The sequence below is a fragment of the Nyctereutes procyonoides genome, unplaced genomic scaffold, assembly GCF_905146905.1.
Source record: "Nyctereutes procyonoides isolate TBG_1078 unplaced genomic scaffold, NYPRO_anot_genome, whole genome shotgun sequence".
Taxonomy (NCBI): domain Eukaryota; kingdom Metazoa; phylum Chordata; class Mammalia; order Carnivora; family Canidae; genus Nyctereutes; species Nyctereutes procyonoides.
In genome coordinates, this window is record NW_026575020.1 from 6300436 (window position 1) to 6324170 (window position 23735).

The window sequence follows — 23735 nt, forward strand, 5'->3', positions numbered from 1 at the left end:
GCACTAGGAATTCTGTTAAGGCCTTGATTTAAAAATATATATATTTATTGGGACACCTGGGTGGCTCAGCAGTTTAGTGCCTGCCTTTGGCTCAGGGTGTTATCCCAGAGTCCCAGGATCAAGTCCCATATCAAGCTCCCTGCCTGGAGCCTGCTTCTCCCTCCGCCTATGTCTCTGCCTCTGTGTGTGTGTGTGTGTGTGTCCCTCATGAATAAATAAAAATAAAATCTTTAAAAATATATATTTATTTCAGAGAGAGAGAAAGATCACATGCACAAGCAGGGGGAGTGGCAGAGGAAGAAGGAGAAGCAGACAACTTACTGAGGAGGAAACCCCGAGCCATTTCTGTCTCAGGACTCTGGGATCATGACTTGAGCAGAAGGCAGACGCCTAACTGACTGAGCCACCCAGGTGCTCCTGTTAAGGCCCTGAGTAGTGTTTTTTAATCCTAAACAATGCTGGAAGTGGGAATTACTATTTCCATTTTACAGAAAAGACTCAGGTTGTGTGATGTGACCAATGACCTTCAGCAAGAAGGTGGTAGAACTGAAGTCTGATGTTATCTCTAACTTCCAAACCATAATTCTGCCCACATGAAATGCTACCATCCCTAATTCCTCATAGTGAGCTGAGTTCTGCTTTCCCATGTTGAATACCACCATTTCCTCCTAATTCTGGGTGTGTGGTTGCACACAGTTGTGTTCTATAAACCTAATTCCCCTTTCATATTATCTTTCTAGTATTGAAATTCAGCCCTTATGTTCCCCCAAGGTCTTCTCTCAGCTAAATGTCACAATTTTCTTAAACCTACGTCATAGGAACACAGTTTCAGGTCTAGCACATATAGTTTGTTAGTAAATTCTGGGCTCTTTTTAAAAAGATTTTATTTATTTATTCATGAGAGACATAGAGAGAGGCAGAGACACAGGCAGAAGGAGAAGGAGGCTCCAGGCAGGGAGCCCGATGTGGACCTGATCCCTGGACCCTGGGACCACACCTTGAGCCGAAGGCAGATAGATGTCCAACCGCTGAGCCACCCAGGAGTCCCAATTCTGGGCTCCTTATATGGGTATTTCAAGTAGAGGGAATCATTGCACAGATGCTTTACACCATTCTTGAATTACAGAAGTCAAAGTTCACCTTTTCTTTTCAGGTAGCAGAGCACCACTGGTTTATGCTAATCTGTAATCAACTCAGAGCTCTCTCTGTTAATAATTTATTCTGGAATTCTGTCAGGGATGAATGTCAAACTCTCAAGCCTAAAGTTCCTGCATACCAACATCTTTTTTGAAAATCTTTTAGGGGCAGTCCAGGTAGTTCAGCGGTTTAGCGCCGCCTTCAGCTCAAGGTGTGATCCTGGAGACCCAGGATCCAGTCCCCTGTCGAGTCCCACGTCGAGTCCCACGTCGAGCTCCCTGCATGGAGCCTGCTTCTTTCTCTGCCTCTCTCTCTCTGTCTCTCATGAATAAATAAATAAAATATGTAAAAGAAAAAAATCTTTTAGGATCAAATGGGTTCAGTTCTTTTCCCATGTTTTATTTTTTTATTTTTTTTTTATTTTTTATTTATTTATGATAGTCACAGAGAGAGAGAGAGAGGCAGAGACACAGGCAGAGGGAGAAGCAGGCTCCGTGCACTGGGAGCCCGATATGGGATTCGATCCTGGGTCTCCAGGATCGCGCCCTGGGCCAAAGGCAGGCGCCAAACCGCTGCACCACCCAGGGATCCCTCTTCCCATGTTTTAAAACAAATTTATTAAACAATTTGAATATAATCTAGATTTCTCGCTCAGTGCCCTATCTTGACCTTATTTTTTCAACGATGATTTCTAACACTTGATAATGGCGTCAATCTTTATCATACCTAAAATGCTTGTGCCTCTCTAGGCAGTTATCATTTTGCCTAGATGGTGCCATTTTAAGTTATTTAGACCCTCAGAGTTTCTTTACTACTTAGGGTAATGGCAGCTCAGTCAGAATCTTGCTCAAGACAAAATTTGAAGTCTACATTACTCATGTCCACAGGAAATGTGTCTCTCACATGAAGTTTCTAAAATCATAAGGAATGTGGGAAAGAGAGGAAGTTGGACCCTGCAAAAAGGAACAAGGACTTGGAATCAGGCTGAACTGGATTCATTTCTGTCTCTACTTTTTGCCTTCTGTGTAACTTCAAACAAGCTCCTTAACCTCTCTGAGCTTCAGCCAACATAAAAATCTGAAACATGGAAAGATTACTTAAGACCTGACTTGCAGCATTTCTGTGAGATGGATTGTAATGTATGAAGGCAATGCCATATACTAGCACTTATAAACAGTAGCTATTTTAGGTACAGCAGATAGCTGCTTCTCATGTGATTTAAGGGGTGGGGGAAATACAGCACTTTTGAAATATTTTCTTCCCTGCTGTCTGAAATTCTTTGTTTCATTTCCCATCCCCCCCCCAATTTTTAAAATGATGGTAAAATCTGCATAACAAAATTTACCATCTGAACCATTTTAAGTGTACAGTTTAGTGGAATTAAATGCATTCTAATGTTGTGCAACCATCACATCCATCTCTAGAACTCTTTTTATCTTGTAAAACTGAAACTCTATACCCATTAAACAAAAATTCTCCATTCCTCCTCCCCCTAGCCTCTGTCAGTTGTCTTTGCACTTTCTAAGATTTGGACTATCTAAGAATCTTATATAAGTGGGATCACAAAGTATTTGTCTTTTTGTGACTAGCTCATTTCATGTAGTATAATGTTTGCAAATTCATGCGTTGCGGCATGTATCAGAATTTCCTTTTTTTTTTTTTTGAGGCTGAAGAATATCCCATTGTACATATACACAGCGTTTTGCTTATCCATTCATCCACTGTTGGACCTTTGGGTTGCTTCTACATTTTAGCTATTATAAATAATGCTGCTCTGAACATGGGTGTAGAAATATCTTTTTGAGACCCTGCTTTCAATTCTTCTGGGTATTAAAAGACAAAATCCAACTAAGTAAATTTAAAGATTAAATTGGCTTCATTCATTCATGAATTGGGCAGCATCCCATCTAGCAAATAGAAAGGGGCTCTAAAGAGCATACAAAATGGAAGGATTTTTTTTTTTTAACCTCTACACCCAACATGGGGCTTGAATTCAAGAGTTGCATGCTCTACTGACCAGCTAGGTGCCTAAAAATGGAAGGTTTTTAGAGACAGAAGGGGGCAGGGACAAGAAAAATTGGATTATCTTTCTTTGGGAGTTGGAAGAGGTCTTTCAGGCAGATTATCCCACTAATGCTGATAAGGTTACCTCACTAGACTGACCAGTTAAAATTACATTCCTGGGAGGGGCTGAAACAGCAATTAGTTTAGATTTTTGTCTTGGTTTGCTGACATGGGTTTAGCACTAGTGACTCCATGTTGGTTCCATTTTTCATTTAGCAGTTCTTCATTTTTTAGAATGATTTTATTTATTTATCCATGAGACACACACACACACACACACACACACAGAGAGAGAGAGAGAGAGAGAGAGAGAGAGAGAGGCAGAGACCTAGGCAGAGGGAGAAGCAGGCTCCATGTAGGGAGCCCCATGTGGGACTTGATCCTGGGACTCTGGGATCACACCCTGGGGCAAAGGCAGATGCTCAGCGCTCAAAGCCACCCAGGCGTCCCTGTTTAACAGTTCTTCAATTCCAGAAGTAGAATTGCTGGATCATATGTTAGTTCCATTTTTAATTTTTGAGGAACTGCCAAACTATATTACACAGTGGCTGTACTATTTTACATTCCCTCCAACCGTGAGCAGAGTTCCAATTGCTCTACATCCCCACAATCCTTGTTTTTTGTTTCTTTGACAGTAGTTCTTTCCTAATGGGTGTGAGATTCTTTGTCTCATTTTGACTACTACTTGACATTCTATTGATAAAGATTTATTCATTTGGGATTGACAAGCCCTCTCTTTTAAAAGGCAAATATACTTAAGAGCTATCTTTCTAAAAAAAAAAAAAAAAAGCTATCTTTCTTACCTCCCCCATCAGTTTGATTCTCACATGACTTCCTGGTAGTTATGGGACTGTAATTAAAACTAAACTTCTCAAATCATGCACCTATAGCCCTGGCGTTGATTGATTTTCTCATGCAAAATGATAACTGCCTAGAGAGGTACTAGCATTTCAGGTATGATAAAGATTGACGTCATTATCAAATGTTAGAAATCATCGTTGAAAAAATAAGGTCAAGATAGGGCACTGAGCGAGAAATCTAGATTACATTCAAATTGTTTAATAAATTTATTTAAAAACATTTATTGAGAGGGTGCCTGTGTGGCTCCAACAGTTAAGCATCTGACTCTTGATTTTGGCTCAGGTCATGATCTGAGTCCTGAGATCAAGCCCCATTGTGTGTGGCTCTGCACTGAGCGTGGAGCCTGCTTGAGATTCCGTATCTCCCTCTGCCTTCCTCCCTCCACTCTGTACCTGTGCTCTCTTTCTCTCTCTCTCAAAACAAAACAAAACAAAACAAAACAAAACAAAACAACCCCCCCCCCGCCAGAAAACCAAAACCAAAGAACGTATTGAGTAATGTGTGAGGCAATGATGCTAAGCTCTTATATTATTTATAATATAAACTCCAGGAGGTTGAGGTGTTTTCCTGTTTGGCTCACAAATTTACTCATACTACCTAAAGCAGTACCCAGACCCATAGAAAGGGCTCAAGGAATATTGCTCTAGTGAGCATTTGCAGATATATTCTTTGGTTCTCCACATGTAGCCTACAGACTCTGGGAGTACCTGAGAGAGTGTTTCAGGGAGTCTGTAAGATCAAAACTATTTTTATGATAATATTAAGACATGATTTGCTCTTTTTCACTGTGTTTACATTTCACTGAAGATGCAAAGGTAATGGTGGGTAAAATTGCTGGCACCTTAGTATGAATCAAGGCAGTGCAGCATCAACTGGTGCTAGAGTCATTGTCTTCTTCCCTACCACACCTATGCAATAAAAGAATTAAGAAGTCACTTTTGGGGTGTCTGGCTGGCTCAGTCAGTAGAGCATGTGACTCTTGATCTCAGGATTGTGAATTCGAGCCCCATGCTGGATGTAAAGATTACTTAAAAATAAATCTTAAAAATAAAGCCACTTCCACTTAACACTATCCTTTATGAAGCAGTACAAATTATTAATTGTGTGAAATCTCTCTTCTGGAGTTTATATATTTTATTTTATTAATTAATTTATTATTTTATTATTTATTTATTCATGAGAGACACACACAGAGAGGCAGAGACATAGACAGAGGGAGAAGCAGGCTCCTTGCAGGGAGCCCAATGTGGGATTTCATCCCCAGACTGGGATCATGCCCTGAGCCAAAGGCAGATGAGCCCCCCAGGCATCCTAGAACACCACTTTTCTCATCTAAGTACTAGCTAGAATGGACTCTGCTTAGTTATGAGATCTGGGGTGTTCAAGATGGTATGGCTATGGACTTTAGAACACCATTTTTGGGGCAGCCCTGGTGGCGCAGCAGTTTAGCGCCGCCTGCAGCCCAGGGTGTGATCCTGGAGGCCAGGGATCGAGTCCCAAGTCGGGCTCCTTGCATGGAGCCTGCTTCTCCCTCTGCCTGTGTCTCTGCCTCTCTGTGTGTGTGTGTGTGTTTCTCATGAATGAATGAATAAATAAATAAATAAATCTTTTAAAAAAATTTTAAAAAAAGAACACCAATTTTTGCTTGAAAGAATGACAGGGAAACTATGGCTATTCAGATTTGAATATTTGAATGGAACTAGCCTGACACTTCATGGAAAATTGACTTATAGTATTTCTGTTAATGATAAAATTTGATCTTTCTTTTTAAAAATATTTTTAAAAATTTATTTATTTGGGGATCCCTGGGTGGCGCGGTGGTTTGGCGCCTGCCTTTGGCCCAGGGCACGATCCTGGAGACCCAGGATCGAATCCCACATCGGGCTCCCGGTGCATGGAGCCTGCTTCTCCCTCTGCCTATGTCTCTGCCTCTCTCTCTCTCTCTCTGTGTGTGTAACTATCATAAATAAATAAAAAATAAAAATAAAAATAAAAATTTATTTATTTGGAGGTGAGAGAGCAAGAGAGAATGAGTGGGGGAGGGGGAGGGGCAGAGGGAGAGTGAAAAGCAGACTCTCCACAAACTGAGCGGGGAGCCCAATGTGGAGCTCCATCCCAGGACCCTGGATCATGACCCAAGCTGAAGTCAGATGCCTAACTGACTGAGTCACTCAGGTGCCCCAAAATTTGAGCTTTCAAGAAAAAAATTGCAATTTTGGAAATGCATCTACCAAAGTCAGCTTGATAGCTTCCCAGGATTTTCCTGATGAGATCAATGATGATTATAATAAATGTAATTTTTTAATGTTAAGTAGTGAATTTCATCAATATTTGGAAGATCCACATAATTCAGTAAACCAATATTTTCCAAGTTGTTTCAGATTCCCTACAGCGGGCAGCCTGGGTGGCTCGGTGGTTTAGCGCCACCTTCGGCCCAGGACGAGGTCCTGGAGACCCAGAATCGAGCCCCATGTCAGGCTTCCTGCAGGGAGCCTGCTTCTCCCTCTGCCTGTGTCTCTGCCTGTGTGTGTGTGTGTGTGTGTGTGTGTGTGTGTGTCTTCATGAATAAATAAATAAAATCTTAAGAAAAAAAATAATTTGGGGTGCCTGGATAGCCATGTCATTAAGAGTCTGACTCTTGATTTCCACTCAGGTCATAATTTCAGGGTTGTGAGATCAAGCCCCTCTTCATACTTCTGCTGGGTGTGGAGACTGCTTGGTATTCTCTCTGCCTCTCTCTCTAATAGTAAAAAATAAAGCGAAATAGGAGCAGCTCCGGTGGCTCAGCATTTTGGCACCGCCTTCATCCCAGGGCATGATCCTGGAGACTGGGATTGAGTCCTGCGCGGGGCTCTCTGCATGGAGCCTGCTTCTCCCTCTGCCTGTGTCTCTGCCTTTCCTGTGTGTGTGTCTCTCATAAATAAATAAAATCTTAAAAAAATAAAAATTACCATTTGTTGAGTTTTGCTAGTATCATAGAAATGTATCCACAACTATTGGCTAAAAATACCTCTTCCTTTTCTAACTATACAGTTGTGTGAGACTGGATTTTCTTCATTTCCTAGACCAAAATAAGAGCAAACCAGAGAGAATGGGGAGGCAAATATGAAAATCCAGCTGTCTTCTATTAAGCCAGACATTAAAGAGATTTGCAAAATTCTAATGCAGTGCCATTCTGCTAATTTTCTTGGGGGGGGTTGTCATAGTTATATTTTATAAAATATATTAAGATGTATTATTGGCTTGTTACTATTTTAGGTGAATTAATACATGCTTCTTAATTTCTCAATTTTAATTTCTAATTCGGTAAATATCTCACACACTTTATTTTTATTATTATTTTTTAATTTGAGAGAGAGAGAGAGAGAGAGAGAGGGAGAGGCAGGAACTGGGGGGAGGGCCAGAGGGAGAGGGAGCAGTAGACTCCTTGCTGAGCAGGGAGCCAGATAGCGGGCTCAGTCCCAGGACCCCAGGATCATGACCTGAGCCCAAGTGAGACACTTCAGGGTCTGAGCCCCCCGGCGCCCCTAAACAAACACACACTCTCTCTCTCACTCTTTTTTTTTTAAAGATTTATTTATTTATTTATTCATGAGAGACACAGAGAGGGAGAGAGGCAGAGACACAGGCACAGGGAGAAGCAGGCTCCATGCAGGGAGCCCGACACCGGACTCGATCCCGGGTCTCCAGGATCACGCCCTGGGCCGAAGGCGGCACCAAACTACCAAGCCACGCAGGGATCCCCTAAACACACACTTTTAATCAATTTTTAATAATGTTTGGGCGCCTGGCTGGTTGAGTCCTTAGGGCACGTGACTCTTGATCTTGGGGAGGTGAGTTCGAGCCCCAGGTTGGGCTATAATTTCCTTAAAAAAATGTAAAAGGATCCTGAGGCTTAAAAGCTTTAGGGTCAGTTTAGAGCCCCACGGTCGAGGGTAGTGCTGGGTATTGTACCCAGGCCATCTAACTCCAGTGCTTGTCTTTTGTGACCCGACTTCTTCCTTGATAATATCTATGCTAAAATTATCCCTAAGCAGGTTGTAAAAAAACACTTCAACAACATAAAAATCATCCCATTCAACGCATTTTCTTTTCCCCAGCCAGCTGCACGATCCTTCTCCGGGCTTGTTTCCTAGAGTGAACCGGGTGTTTGCTGGGCCATCCCAGTTCGGTTTTCGCTTTGACAAATTTGTGGTTTCTACGAGAACGTTGAGTTGGGACGCCTTCGGTAACTCCGCAGGGGAACTGCAACCCACGGGGGTTCAAATGGGGAAGCTCTCGGGACTTTGCGATGCTCCAGGAATGTGGGCGTCTTCTTCCTCGATCTTCCCACAAGCTAGACGACCCTCCGCTAGGCTGAAACACCGGAGACGACGTCTTCACACCTCCAGAGCCCGGGGACCCTCCGTTGGCCCTTTAAGGACGCCCCCTCGGCCTGATTGGCTGGGGCTGACAACGGTGGGCGGGACACGGCTCCGGATTGGCTGTCAGAGCCCATTCGGCGCTGCTCACTGGCGTCCACCCTCCCGGGTCCCAAGTGAGTCTGAAGGGATCCGGACTCCCGCCAGGGCCTGGGCGGGGCCGAGCGCGGCGCCTCGGGAGCGGGGATAGCCGCTGGGAGCTCGGGCCGGGAGGGGCGGAGCGTCTTGGGCGACGGGGATTGGCGTTGCCGGAGCCTCCTCCCGTGGTGCACCGGGGCACCGGCCACTCACCCGGAAGGAGAAGCTAAGCCTGGCTCTATGGTGCAGCGCTGGCGGTGCCGCTGTGGGGAGTGGGTACTGCTCTCAGGTGAGGGGCCGCGGGCGGGGCGGCGGGGAGTGGATGCTGCTCTCAAGCCAGGCTTGAGCGTCAGGAGTGGCGTTCGGGGGTGGGAATCTCGCTTGACACCTCTTGGAAGAGGCTGGCTCGCCTCCCGGGATGAAGGCGGGTGCTTGCTTGCTCGGGATCCCAGGAAAGAAACTCGGCTTTTTCATTTGTTTTTAAAGTGTGAAGCATCTTTCCTTTCCACCCCCCAAGCTTAATAGTCAAAGGGGAAGAAGGGTCGTGGGGCTCCTTTGCTCTTAACTTCGTTAAGAATGGAGGGGGAGTGACCCAGAGTTTGGCGACATTTACCGAAACGGCTAGGGCTAGGAGTGATGACAAGTATTTCACAGGACAGAGGCCGGCTCTTGCGCTAGACTGTGGTCGCCGTTGTGATTTATCTTCCAAGTGTAGCGAGCGACAAGTTACGGAGGGACGAAATGGAGCAGAGCTGCTGGGTTGGGAACTTGGTCAGGAAAGGGAGCATCCTCTACCACCTGTGGGTGTTTAGGAAGGAGAGCTTTCTGGGTCCTCTGGCATCAGGGGCTCAAGAATGAGTGAGAAGGGATTAGGAGTCTTGGTAGCTCAAAACACTTATCACCTGAGGTTTTTTTTTTTAATATTTTATTTATTTATTTGACAGAGAGAGCAAGAGCAGGCAGAGGGAGAGGGAGAAGCAGGCGGTAAACAGAGATCCCAGGACCCTGGGATCATGACCTGAGCCGAAGGCAGAGGCTGAACTGACTGAGCCACCCAGGCTCCCTACCTGATTTGTTTTTTAACCTGCCTTTTTGAAATAGTTTAAATGGGAGTGAGGATGGTGTTGAGAAAGCCCTGAATTGCTACGTTGAATTGTTAGGACATAGGAAACCTTTACAAGGAATCTTTGTAAAAAGCAAACGACTGCATTCTCAGAGAGATTGGTGTTGGTAGGGGTGGAGAAAGTAAAGGGAGCTTCACATGTGGTTGAAAGGACCCAGGAAATGTAGTGCCACGTGAGATGCAGACATAGCTGAGAGGATCGCTGACTTATCCTTATTTGCATGACTGCTCTATTTCCCAGATCACGAGCTAAAGTTAGGAACTTCCTTCTTCCCCTCCCTGGACAGAACTGAGCTCCATTTCATTTCCTGCTGAGGAGTGGCATCTGTGTGGAGGAAGCTGGTGGGAAGGGTAATTGCTAGAAATTATGACTCCGAATCTAGGTTTTTGTGTTTGTTCCAATGTCCAGTGTTTTTAAGGAAAAGTTAAAATGGAAACTTTGTTAGTGCCCTTTAAACTTAGATTTAAGTATACAGCATCTTGGGGCAGGGGTGCTAGGATTTTTTTTTTTTTTTGAAAGCCAGTTTAAGCCATTTGTTTCCGAGTGGTGTTAGCTCCAAAGGAAAGGAGAGAAACTTACATTTGCAGATGGTTCAGGGTCCTAGACAAACTCTTTTTGAGCCTGAGAATGATGATCACTTGGTTACTAAATCATGGTCCTGAATTTGACAAACCTTTCAAGGCACAGGAGATGTGTGAGGTCCACTGAGTGTGTGGATGATAATTGCCTTGTCATTTTGCCCATCGTTACTTTTGTGAAAAGAGATTTCAGAATATTTAACTCTATGCTCTTGTGCTGGCAATTTACCAAATGCCTGAAAAGAGAAAAAAATTAAAAGGTTAGTTGTTCACCAGCAGGCCTGTTCTTTTTGGTAACAACCTTTTTTTTTTTTTTTAAAGATTTTAAAAATTTATTTATTCATGAGAGACAAGAGAGGCAGAGTCAGAGACACAGGCAGAGGGAGAAGCAGGCTCCATGCAAGGAGCCCGACGAAGGACTCCATCCCAGGACTCCAGGATCATGCCCTGGGCTGAAGGCGGCACTAAACCGCTGAGCCACCCGGGCTGCCCTGGTCACAACCCTTTGACTGCTTACATTGGGGACGTTACACATGGGTTGGTAAGGAACTGGAATTTCCTTTCAGTTCAGGATGCCTTTGGGATGGTGACTGCATCAGATGAAAAATCAGATTGTTGGCAAAAGTACAACGATGGTATCGCAGTCACAAAACCTCTGGCTTGCTCAACGGTGTAGTCCAGTCCTATCATACACCATGCAGTTTTATCCCTGTGCAGTGGCTGTGTGTGGAGAGACCTTCTGGTGTACTGGAAAGATTTGGGAAAGCTGTTTGCTCTGCTAATTTTGCGGTGTAAATGAGTTCCCCTTCTCTTGAAACGTTAGCTTTGTGTTAGCAAAACATAAAATAGAAGGGAACTCATTACACGCGGTTCTAATGGTAAGGCAAAACTAATAAGAGAATGTGTTTAAAATTAATTGTAGGCCTGTAAAAATGAGTGGGTGTGTGAATGGGTATGGGGGGAGGAGAGAGAGAGCTTAGAGATAGTCTTGTTTTCCCAGGAGCCGGTCTGGATCATTTGTTGGCAGTACATATTGGCTGAAGTCAGTTTTCATTTCAAGGTAAATTGGAAAGGGAAATTAAACCTTATTGTTCCGCTCTTAAGAGAGGAGAAGGGGGTGGAGGCAGCAGCCAGGGTGGATGCTGTTGGAGTGGTTCTAGGAGTAACAAGATTAGTGCTGTATTTTAACAGAAGGTGACATCATGGGCCCCTTTGGACTGGAGTAACCCAGCGCTGGAGGCTTCATGGGCCCCTTGTTGGAGTGGGCGATGTCGCTGCACATGTAAACTGCCACACTGGGGGAAATCAGGGGCTTAGGCTTTAATGAATCTTTACAAAGGATCGGAAAACATCCCGAGCCGACCTGTGCAGCTGTGGGGTGCTTGGGCATTGGTACAAACCGGATAGCATATCGAGAGAGGAAATGACTGGAACCATTGGCTTGGGTTCTGGAGAACAGATTAGAGAAGGGAAGGTCGAAACTGGGCAGCCCATTCAGGTGCTCCCTGAGCTCTCCAGCTCCCTGATTGACCTCTGGGTAGGTGATGACTTAGCAAGACAGACTTCAGAGCCTTGGTGTTGGTGGGGCTTGATTGTCTCTAAACTGCCAGGAGGGGGCGGTGTCAGGCTCACTTGCAGAGGCTCTTGTGTGCCCCAAAGAGACTTTCACCTGCAGTCCTTAGCAGAAAAGGTCTGACCTTGAACTTGCGTATTCTGGCTGCCTGACCTGAACGCTTCACAGACCTAAACATGCTTTGTTGGGCTAGACGTGGCCTAGGTAAAGGTCCTGGCTGTGGTCTGCAAAGAGGGGCAGGGGCTTTTAGCTTGGCACTGAGCTAAGGTATGGGAATTTTTTTGCTTCCTCTTAAGTTTAACACAAAAACAAAAAAAGGTGCCTGGGTTTTCCCAGGGGGGAATCAATGAAAATTTTTCTTGATAAAGAATGATAAAAATAGAGGCATGCTAACAATGATTGTTCTCCTGTCCTCTGTCCCCCATTAGATGTTTTCTTCCAATGGGCTTTTGGTGTAGGATGTTGGAAAACCAAGAGCAGGAGGTAAGCGTGTGGTCTCCAGGAAACAGGTGGGTAGAAGTTTGATGGGACTTGGGTAAAGATGCCTATCATTGCTGCATGGTGTTCTAATGACAGTAATGGGGGTTCTGATGAGCTCAACGGCAGAAGAAGGATATCCATAGTAAAGCCATTCCTGGGAAATGAGGTTCCATTTTCACTAACTTTCCCCATTCATTGGAATGTCGTTGAATGTCAGATTCACAAGGGCAAAGATTTTTGTCTCTTGTTTATGTATTACTCCCAATGCTTTAGAACTGTCTGACACATAGTGGGCGGTCAATAAATATTTGTTGAATTGAATGAATAAATAAATGAATGGTTGGTGCTGATTGGAAAAATCTGACAACCTGTATTGTCAAAGCTGCCTTACTATGTGGCCGAGCTGAAGCTGAAGGAGCCTTTCTTACCTCCAGGAGGTGATCACCGTGCGTGTTCAGGACCCCCGAGTGCAGAATGAAGGCTCCTGGAATTCTTATGTGGATTATAAGATCTTTCTCCACGTAAGTGCATCAGCCTTCTGTACGGGGTCAGCACTCTCCAGGGCTGAGGGCTAGAGCAGAGGTGGAGCCTGTTTGTGGATATTTTGACAGTCCTGAGACAGAGGAAAGAGAGAGAGGTAAGGAATGAGCTTGGGGTATGCTGTAGAGTTGCTTTCAGGCTGCCTGGTGGCACCTTGCTCAAGTTGGAGCCCCTGATCTGGACTGTGGCCTGGTGGTTTGGATCCTCCGTCAGAGTGATGATGGGGATTTGTGTGAACTTGGTCTTTTTCTCCTTGGCTTTTTTCTTTCTCACATGCTTCCTCCTGTAGACCAACAGCAAAGCCTTTACTGCCAAGACATCTTGTGTGCGTCGCCGATATCGTGAGTTCGTGTGGCTGAGAAAGCAGCTGCAGAGAAATGCTGGTTTAGTGTGAGTTTGCTTCTGCTTCTTTCTTGGGTCTGAGACTGGTTTTTCAGGCATATACGTGAGAACCAGAGTTTACAATAACGAAAACTTGGCATTATGTCAGGCACTCAGGAAATCAAGACATGTGTTCTTAAATTATGTTTTCAAGTCAGTGGAAAAAGTAAAGACAAAAGTTCTAGCATTTTGACCTAACAAAGTCTTATAAATATCAAAAATATTTTTTAATATGCATATTAATCTAGAGCTAAACAAATGTACTGTTAGCGTTTTATATGTGCGTATCACTCATTATCAGAAACTTGTTAGCACTTAGACTTAGGTGACCAGTGGCGTTCCTGTCCATTTGACATGTAAAAAAAAAAAAAAGTTTTTTTCTTTTTTTGTGGAGAGACCTTTTTTCAGAGATAACAAACTGAAAGCGTTAGGAAAAGCAGTATTGTTCACTCCTCACTTACACTACCCCAAATAAGTCTTAAAACTAGAGACAATTTAGAACAGTGATTCCAGGGCAGCCCCCATGGCGCAGCGGTTTAGCGCCGCCTGCAGCCTGGGGTGTGATCCTGGAGACCTGGGATCGAGTCCCACATCAGACTCCCTGCATGGAGCCTGCTTCTCCCTCTGCCTGTGTCTCTGTCTCTGTCTCTCTCTCTCTCTCTGTGTGTCTCTACGAATAAATAAATTAAAAAAAAAAAAAAAGAAAAAAAGAACAGTGATTCCATTGCAGGACAGTCCCTGAATGCTCTGGGGACAGGGGGCCTGCGGGTGATCTAGCCAGTAGTTAACATGTGGGACTGATGAGGCTGCTGTCATGGGTCAGGCCCTTACAGCCAGTTGGAACTTCTGACAGATCCTGCATTGTCTTGCCTGGCCTGTTGTTTTTGTTTGTTTTGTTTTGTTTTGTGGGGGTGGAGGGGAGAGAGAGAGAGAATCCCAAGTAGGCTCCATGCTCAGTACAGAGCCAGCTATAGGTTTGATCTCACAACCCTGAGACCATGACCTGGGCTGAAATCAAGAGTCAGATGCTTAAAGGACTGAGCCACCCAGGAGCCCCTGGCCTGTTTGTTTGTTTAAGGGCTGGGAGAGAGAAAGAGAGAGAGAGAGAGAGAATGAGAATGAAAAGTGGGGGAGGGACAGCTACCCAGGTGCCCCTGGCCTGTTTTTTTTTTTTTTTAATATGTTCATAATAGAAACTAGGGAGGTCGAAAGAGTTTGTGGATGCCTTGCTGCAACTCTACTACTTTTAGGAAATTCAAAGCATGTGAGGGGCACCTGGATGGCTCAGTGGGTTAAGCATCCGACTCTTGATTTCCACTCAGGCCATGATCTCGGGGTTGTGAGACTGAGCCCCAAGTTAAGCTCCACACTGGGCATGGAGCCTACTTGGGATCCTCTCTCCCTCTCCCTCTATCCCTCCCCCTGCTCATGTTCTCTCTAAATAAATAGGTAAGTAAATAAATAAATATCTATCAGTCTTTTTTTTTAAGATTTATTTATTTATGATAGACATAGAGAGAGCGAGAGGCAGAGACATAGGCAGAGGGAGAAGCAGGCTCCATGCTGGGAGCCCGACGCGGGACTCATCCCGGGACCCTGACACGGGACTCATCCCGGGACCCCAGGATCGCGCCCCGGGCCAAAGGCAGGCGCGAAACCGCTGAGCCACCCAGGGATCCCCAATATCTATCTGTCTTTAAAAAAAAAAAAAATCCTAAGGGACGCCTGGGTGGCTCAGTGGTTGAGCGTCTCCTTCGGCTCGGGACATGATTCCAGGATCTGGGATCAAGTCCCACATTGGGCTCCCTGTGAGGAGCCTGCTTCTCCGTCTGCGTCTTTCTCTCTCTCCCTCCCTCTCTCTCTCTCTCTCTCTTTCTCTCTCTATGTCTATCATAAATAAATCTTAAAAAAAAAAATCCTAACTAAGCATGTGGCCTTCCTGGATTAAAGAAGGTAGTCTTGATTTACACACAAGGACCCAGCGTGCTCTATGCCTCCATGTCTAAATTTCTCCCTTTTTATTTTTAAAATTTTAAAAATTTTTTAGTTTTTCCCTTTTTAAAATAAGAGCTGATGGTGGGAATGGGTTTTGTAAACTATGTAGTATAGCAGCAATGGAGTTGTGAAGCCATAGACATGGTTCAGATACCAGCTCTGCTGGTTACTAGCTGTGTGACATTGGGAAATTTACTTAACTTCTCTGATTCTATTTCCTTACTCCTGAAATGGGAACATCAATAGATGTTTCATGGGTTTTTGGGAGGAGTAAGTGAAATAAGGTTTGTAAAATATTTAGCACAGTGCCTGACACATGGCATACAGTGATATTTGCCCTGCTCCCTCTCCCCCCCCACACCTTATTAAAAGCTATTTATATTGATTTGTGCCTCTTTAAGATGATTTCCTTGATTTGGGAGAGAAGGAGGGGGATGCCTGTCTTTAATGTTATACTTATGTTAGGAGTTACATTATGTGACCCCACAGGCCTGTACCTGAACTTCCTGGGAAGTCTACCTTCTTTGGCAGCTCGGATGAGTTCATTGAGAAGCGGAGACAAGGTCTGCAGCATTTTCTGGAAAAGTGAGTAGACATGGTAGGCTAGCACCTGTCCCCCTGGTGTGGGTGAGGAGGGGGTGGCAGGAGCAGGATGGCCCCTTCGATCGATTGGATGGGTGCCTTTGTAGTGGATGCGTTTCTTGCACCCCCAAGCCTTCAGGCTGGAAGCCCTTCAGAGGATGGGCCTGGGGAGAGCAGCAGCTCTGGGGGAGTCTGTGTTGTACCTCTTGTGTTTGCCCCACAGGGTACTGCAGAGTGTGGTCCTCCTATCGGACAGCCAGTTACACCTCTTCCTGCAAAGCCAGCTCTCCGTGCCTGAGATCGAAGCCTGCGTCCAGGGCCGAAGTCCCATGACCGTTTCTGATGCCATCCTTCACTACGCTATGTCAAACTGTGGCTGGGTCCAGGAAGAGAGGCAGGGCTCTTCTCATCTGGCTAAGGGGGACCAGCCCAAGAGGTAACTAGAGTGCTAGGATTTCTGTCGCCTAGGCCAGTGAGGCGTCCGCTTGCAGGGGAAGTACTGTCTCAGCCCTGTAGCCTCTCAGAAGGGGTCTTGGTCTCCCTGCACCTGATCCTCTCACCTCAGGCACCCCTGTCCCTGGGTGGCGGGCTCTCCCATTGAAGCCTGGGGGAAAAGAAGAGAAGGCTGGCTGGTTCTTTATTTCTCTCCCCGCCCTTTTATAAAGTAACAACTTCATTGAGATATAATTTACATACCATAAAATTCACCCTTTTAAATGTACAATTCAGTAGTTTTTACTTAGAACCTTAGAACCCCAATTTTTATCACTCTTAAAGAAACCTTGTGCCTCTTAGCAGTGACACTCTGTTTTCCCCAACTCCTTACCCCCCAGTGGCCACTCATCTACTTTCTGCATCTATGGATTTGCCTGTTTGGATGTTTCACCCAAGGGGAGCCATGTGATGTGCGATCTTTTGTGCCGAGCTGCTTTCACTCTGCATATTATAGTGCAGATGAGCACCTCCTTCCTTTTTAGGGAGGAGTAGTATTCCGTCTGTATAATAGTCCACCTGAATAATATTTCTCTGCCAGCTTTTGTGCTTATCCACTGATTTTTGTTCATCTGTTCATGGCCTTCTTTTTCCTTTCCTGTTCTCAGTTGCTGCTTCCTTCCAAGATCGGGCAGGAGGAGCTCCCCCTCACCACCTCCCAGGGAAGAGAAGGACCATTTTGAGGTGTGGGCTCCGGTTGTTGACTCTGCAGCTCCTTCCTTAGAGAGCACCCCCCTCCCATCTGCCCCCTCCCTCTCAGGCTGTGATTTTGCAAGGCCTGAGGAGGGAGCCTCTGCTCCCCAGCCTGTGAGGAGGGCTGTGGGTGGGGACCCTGCTGTGCCTTTGGACCCTGGGCAGTTAGAAACAGTTTTAGAAAAAGGAGCTCTGGTCTGAGCCTTGGGTTCTGCTCCAACGTGGAGAAGATGGAGGCAGGGAGACTGGGGTGGGTTGGAGCACAGGGCAGGTGCTGGGGAGGTGGGGCCACTTGGAGTCTCACGGTGGCCTCTGCTCAGGTTGCGCACACAGAGCACAGTCACCACAACTCAAGCCCCCTCCATGGGATTAAACACTGGAGGTTGTAATTTAGGCATAAGGCCCATAGGCTGTTGGTTTTGCACGGAAACATGGGGTATATTTACTCTCCTGGGAGCTGAGTTTCTTTAGATGCTTGTTAATGGGCCCAGGCACATTGCCTCAGGTTGACGGGTTTGGGGACCTGCAGAGTGGCAGTTTCTCAGCTGTCCTGTTGAATACTGACCCAGCAATGCTAGTATACTTGTCTTCCACTGGCTGTGTTTTCGCTGCAGCCCTCGGAGCACTTTGTTTCTGGGAGGCCGGCCTCTCGCCTACCTCCTTTCCCTGCGGCCAGGGTGGTGAATGTCTATCCTCCGTACCCCTCGCCTCCTTGCTTTCCCTTCACCGACTCCTAAGGCCAGGGCACCCTCCAATCCCAAGCCCTGAGCTGGCCACGGGGACCCCGAGACCCACGAAATAGCTAACGGCCACCACGGGAGAGACGCAGGGGACGCCTGGAAGCTGGAGGGAGGGAAGGCGGCAGCGGGGGCTGGGGTTTAGGAGAGGCTGGCCCCGGGCCGCCCGGTCTCCCCTGGCTATGAAGCAGGGCCGGGACTGGCTGCTCCGGGGTTGGCGACGGCGCCTGCGACGGCGCCTTTCTTTTCCGAATCCTTCCCTTCTCCCCTAGTAACGGCCCCGCCCCCAGGGCTCCCGCCACCGCGCGGCCCCTCCACTGTGTCGCCGTGTCGCTGTGTGCGGGGAGGCCGTCTGTTCAGTCCAGTGGGGGCACAAGGGCTTTGTTTGTGCCTGGGGAGAGGGCTCTGGGGATGGGGATGAGGAACGGCAGGCCTTCAGACAATGAGGCATCTGGCCTCCCGCTGCCGCTGCCGTAACCGAAAGCCTCTCCGCTGGGAGCCAGCCGCCGGGCAGGGCGGGAGCGGGAGCGGCGCCACCCCGCCCGGCTGCTTCTGCTGCCTCGGCCCCAGGCTTGGGAGTGCGGTGCCCGCTTGTCCCTGTCCCCCGCCCCGCCCGCCCCGTCTCTGGGCCCATGCACGCCCCGCGCTGCTGTGGGACTGTCGTGGCATTTAGTTCAGAGTTGAGGGGCTTTGGCCTGAAATAAAATTCAAGTATTTAAGACGGTTGTTGCCATTCGTGTCTAACAAGCTGTAGCCGAGGAGGAGGGAGTGCGGCCTGGCAGTAGTTACTTTCATAAATCATGAATTTATTAGCGTGGAAATAATGGTTCGAGGCTGTGCGCCTCGGCTCTCCCGCCCGGCGTGTGCTGCTTGGTCCGGGTCCGGAGGGGGGGCCCGCTGCCAGGGAGCCCCGATCCAGCTCTCCCGCCGTCCTGGGCGTGAACCTCGTTAGGTATAATTTACCTGGTGCCGCTTCCCCTCCTCGCAGCCTGTCTGAGGTGCCAGGTGCTGGGAGAGAAATAAAGTTTGTCAACAGGCAGATGCAGAGCCCCGGCGGGGGCTCCTCCCTCTTTCCCGCCCACCTCCCCCGAGCCTCTCCTTTATACGAGGCTGCCAAGCCAGGCGAGGATAGAAAACCTACAGAGGCGAATCCAAAATGTCAAAAGAAGTTCATTTAAAAGGGGGAAAAAATTCCATCCACAACCGTCACAAAAACCCGACAGATGCTAAGCTAATGGCATCCGCTCTGCCGATTGGTGGGGACGGCTCATGAATATTAATGAGTCCAATGCTCCAAATGGTGCAGCTGTGAACCCAGCTGTGCCTGAAGCTCTCTGATCTCGAAACTTCCAGACAGGAGCCGGAGGTGGTCTGTGTCAATTCCCTACTCAGCCAAAAAAACAGCAAGCCGGGTCGGCCTTCTTCTGTTCCCTCCTCATCTTCCTGGAGCTGGTGCTCAGCAGCTAGTTGTGCCAGCAGGGTGGGCTGCTGGGACAGCAGGAGCTATTCGAAGACGCGGATGTGATTTTTCTGACTCCCGGCTTTTTTAATGATCCATTACCAGCAGTGCATACAACAGCAGCTCAGTTAATCTAAGGCCAGGCGCCATCCCCTCACCTGCTCCAACACAGTTGAGTGTAGGCAGCGGGAGGAATTGTCCTAAGAAGGGAGGAGTTTTTCTAGTAAGGGCCTGGAGTTGCCAGGAAAACCGCAAAGCTGAATTCTCCTCCCCATCCATGCCATGACCTTGGCCTCTCACATTTTGCCCTGTCCCTGTGTGTGCTAAAGGCTGTTCACTGTGGCCTGTGACCTCTGTACGGAAGATGGGAAACCCCTGGGACAGTGGCTGGCCCCCCTGGGACAGTGCCTGGTTGAGCTGTTCTCAGCTTTTGCAGAACTAAGGTGTGTGAGGATTTAGGTTTGAGGTAGGTTCTGTGCCTGATTCAGTCCCGTTCCGACTGTGGCCCAAGTCTGGTCCTCTCCTGTTGCCCAGAATAGGTGATGCCATGCTCAGGGGTTTCCTTTTGTTAGGAGGAAGGGTGTGTGTGTAGGGGGAGGTAGGTCTGGTATGAAGTGAAGTCTCCTTTATTTGCATCACTCCACTTGACCTCAGTGGCCAGCAAGGAGGGGAAGTCCAGAATGACACTCATTTTCTAGCTGAGGAGACTGAGCTGAGCATGGTTTTCAAAGAGCATGTTTTTATTCATAAAAATTTATTTATTTGTTTGTTTTAAAAACACCCCACCCCTGACACAGAACTCGAACTTACAACCCCAAGATCAAGAGTCATACGCTCTACCCGCTGAGCTGGCCTAAAACGCATGTTTTTAGATGGTGGGAGAACATGTTTATGTGAGAGTGACTTCCCCAGCTCTGTAAGATGAGGTTTTTGTTTCCTCCCCCAGTCTTTTTTTTTTTTTTTTTTTTAAGATTTTATTTATTTACTCATGAGACGCAGAGAGAGAGAGAGCGCAGCAGAGACACAGGCAGAGGGAGAAGCAGGCTCCCTGCAGGTATGGGACTTGATCCCGGGTCTCCAGGATCAGGCCCTGGACTGAAGGCAGCGCTAAACCGCTGAGCCACCCGGGTGAGCTGCCCTCCCCCAGTCTTTAAAAAAAAAAACCCAAAAACTAAAATAAACTACTCAAGAAGAAAAAAAAAAGCCCACTTGTGTAGCTCTTCAGAGTAGTTCTCAGAAATCAGCTCCTCCACAGTCCTCAGTTTTCCAGCTGCCGAGGCCTTAGATCCACACCAAGTCTTAAGACATCCTAAGATTCATCTTAAAAAAAAAAAAAAAGACTCAGCGGAGTTTGGGAGGCGATCATAACTCTTTTAACAATCTGATTGGACTTCAAATGAGCTCTGTGTTTGTGGATTTGTTTATATGCCTCAGCTCTTCCTGGATATTCTTACCACCTTGGCGGTGGGGAGGACGGGAGGAGGTAACATGGGGTTGAAGGTAGAGATGGAAACAGACGAGCACCTGGCCTGCCTCACAGAGGCCGCGGAAGCATTCAGTCAGGGACTGGAGTGGCATCTGCAGATTTATACGTGAGCAGCCTGCTGAGGCACAGCTAAAGCCAAGCAGATAAGCAGTGTGGGATGGTGACTTCTCAGTCATGGCTGGGCACACATCCTAAGTCAAGCCTCCTGGGCAGCCCTCTGCCAGCAGGGACTCGGCTCTGTAGAGGGCATGTCACCTGGCTCACAGTAACCTTTGCATTGTGGATAAAGCATACCCCTTCCCATACTTCTTAGTACGTCCCCTCTTTCCTCAGCCCATTTTGGGACACCCCCCCCCCCTTCTCACTCACTCTCTGCCCTGCCTCTTTTCTCTACAGAACTCTCTTAGGAACTGCTGCAAAGGCCAAATGCACTTGGCCTCACCAACAGGGCCGCAGGAGCCAGTCCCAGCATGTTATTAGAGAACTAACTTCTTGGGAAAAAGACCAGTTCCACCTTAGTAATGGCTGATTGGGACTTGAAAGCTGGAACCTCAAATCTCAAGATATAATAAACATGGACAGTTTATGCTCAAAGGGGTAACAAAGCCACGTTTTCTAGGAGACCATGCTCCTGAGTCAATTAGCAAAGTGAATAATTTTACCTCCTTTCCATTCAGGGGAGGCCTGGTCCACTTCCACCAGCCCGAGAGGAGGAAGTGAAGGGGGCAGGAATAATAGGGGCAGATGGGAAAGCTAGAGTGAGAATTCAGAGAGGGTCCGGAAGTCTTGAAGGTTTTCCTCCCTGGGAGGGCAGGAACTTGAGACGCTTCTGTAATCTTTGGATTCTGGGGGTCTCCTAGTCCAAATTCCTTCCCTGTGTCCACCCTTTCACCTGTGGCTCCGCCGGGGTGGGGGGGCGAGGGGCTGGGAAGCCCGGCCCGCCAGGCCCTTGACCCCAGTCCCATGAACAGACGGCCCAGAATAGCGAGAGCCCGAGGCGGTTTGTCGGAGGCAGTGCAACCTGCCTGCTAGAAGCTACGAGACTTAGATATATTCTACCAATTAGGGCACATCTGTTCGCAGCGCGGAAAGGCGGGCACTGTCTCTTTAAGAGCCATCCCACTCCTCTCCTTGAGTGATGAGGGCTGGGAGCACGAGGGAGTCGGATGCTGATTAAACAGTCCTACTGCCCAGCTCTGTTAGAAAATTACTGTAATTATGATCTAGTCCCAGCAGAGGGGTGAGTTCCAATCCTGCTAATAACCCTTCCAGGTGCCTCAGATTCGGGGCCCAGGGGAGGCAGCATCGGCAGGGCTCTGGCTGGCTCTGGGGCCGGCGAGGGCCTTGCTGTCTGGCCCGTGCATGCGAAACCAGCAAAGCCGATGGACCCCTCCTCCTGTCTTGGCCTCTGAGAAGTCTGTGCGTTTGGGCTGGGGTTTCCTTTTATGGTTCTTGACCCAGCTCCAAGGAGTTCACTCTGCATGAGAAAAGTTCCCCTTAAAAACCTACATGAAGGGCCAGGAAGGGTAAATGTGACCTTCAGGAAGTGACAACTGTCCTGAGCCTCCCCACCTCTGTCCGAAGACTGCAGTCAGCATTGCATTAGCCCGACCCTGTGCAAAGCCCAGGGAACTGCGGTGGAACCGGAGTTTTCCTGTCGGGGGCAGCCGCTGCCCTCTCTACTGGGCTCGGCGACCCTGGCTTCTTGCTCTGAAGCCGAGCACAGGGTTTCACTCAGTCGTGATCAAGAGTTTCAGGGATCCCCTTTGAGAGTTCTGCTACAGGAAACGGAAACAAGGATCACAGCCCCAGAGCTCCAGACGCAGGAGAGACTCCCTGGCCTGCAGCTCCCTAAGCCAGCAATTTCGGTTGTATTCACTTGAAAACATCGTTTTTGTAGTGCAAATCTGCAGCAGGGCAGGCAAACAAACCTCAAAGGTGCTTGTGGAGCGTGGAGGTTGGCGCTGGCTCGCTGGTTCTTAAACCCCGAGGAATTCATGGCATTTCTGCTCTAGGCTTTCCAACCTAGCTGTGGGCTTCTCTCTATCCCTGTAACCCACTGGCTGAAGCACAAAGTTCTAGAGGGTAGGGCAGTTTCTCTGTGCTTGGCCTTAAGCACACAGTGACCCGGGACAGTGGTCTTCAACCAGGGGTGATTTTGTGCCTAGGGAACATTTAGGGGGTGGGTGGGGGGAGGACTGCTGGCATCTAGTAGGTAGAGAACAGGGTGCTGCTGTGAACATCCTACAGTGTCCCTAACAACATAAAATTACCTGCCCAGAATGTCAGTAGTGCCAGGTTGAGAAAGCTTGCGCCAGCAGATGAAATAATAAGTTCCAATCTCTGCACCCCCCTCTTCCCCTGCACTGCCTTACAAGTGTCGGGGAAGTGACTCCGATCTCCAGATGCTGATTTCCAGATGCCGGGCGATCTCCTCGAGGTGGGATGCGCCTGGCGACAGGCCTAGCCGGGTGTGGACCCACGGGAGGCGTCCAGGGTGTGTAGGTGGCCGGCCGGGGGGTGGGGCATGGGGTGGGGTGGGAGGGGTGAGGAGGGATCGGAGGCCGCGCGCTGCCGGAGCGGGGCCGGGGTAAAGGGGAAGTGTCTGCAGCCTGTGTGCTGTTCCGTGATCCGATGAGGGGGATGAGCGGGCCAGCTGCTCACCATCCGGCTCAGAGCGTCTAGCGTAGAAGCAGATGCCCTCTTTGAGGACCAGCACTAGAAGCCTCTTGGAACCCAGTCCCACCGCAGGAGGCAAGGAAGTGGCTTAGCATGCGGTTCTCCAAGCACGCTTCCCGCCGCGGCAGCCTGCCAGGTGCAGGGGTGGCGGCAGTGGGGGCCCCGCGAGGGCACTGAGCACACACGGCTGCTGCTGGCCGCCCCGCGAGCAGCTTGGTGCCGACCACACGGGCCTCTCAGAGCAGCCTGGGTGTCGGGAGAGAAAGCTGGTTGCCAGGGTCCGCAGAGGCCCCGGGGGAGGCAGCCGGGGGAGGGAAGGGGGGGAGAGGGGGAGGACTGCATCAGGAGGCACGTCAAAGCCAGGAGGGCCGGGTG

General features: G+C 48.2%; 1 protein-coding gene across 3 annotated transcripts; it reads left to right on the forward strand.

Moving 5' to 3' along the window:
* Positions 1-8763: 8763 nt before the first annotated feature.
* SNX11 (sorting nexin 11) lies at positions 8764-18471 on the forward strand. Of its 3 annotated transcripts, XM_055336694.1 has the most exons (9): positions 8764-8850; positions 10585-10804; positions 11264-11323; positions 12265-12319; positions 12751-12837; positions 13146-13246; positions 15722-15817; positions 16038-16250; positions 16915-18470. In XM_055336694.1, exons 2-9 carry the CDS (start codon positions 10797-10799, stop codon positions 17198-17200), a joined length of 906 nt encoding a protein of 301 aa, XP_055192669.1. In that variant the 5' UTR covers positions 8764-8850; positions 10585-10796; the 3' UTR covers positions 17201-18470. The 3 variants fall into 3 exon arrangements, with proteins under 3 accessions (XP_055192669.1, XP_055192679.1, XP_055192689.1); XM_055336704.1 differs by lacking the exon at positions 10585-10804; XM_055336714.1 differs by lacking the exons at positions 10585-10804; positions 11264-11323 and having other exon boundaries at positions 8770-8850; positions 16915-18471.
* Positions 18472-23735: the final 5264 nt, after the last annotated feature.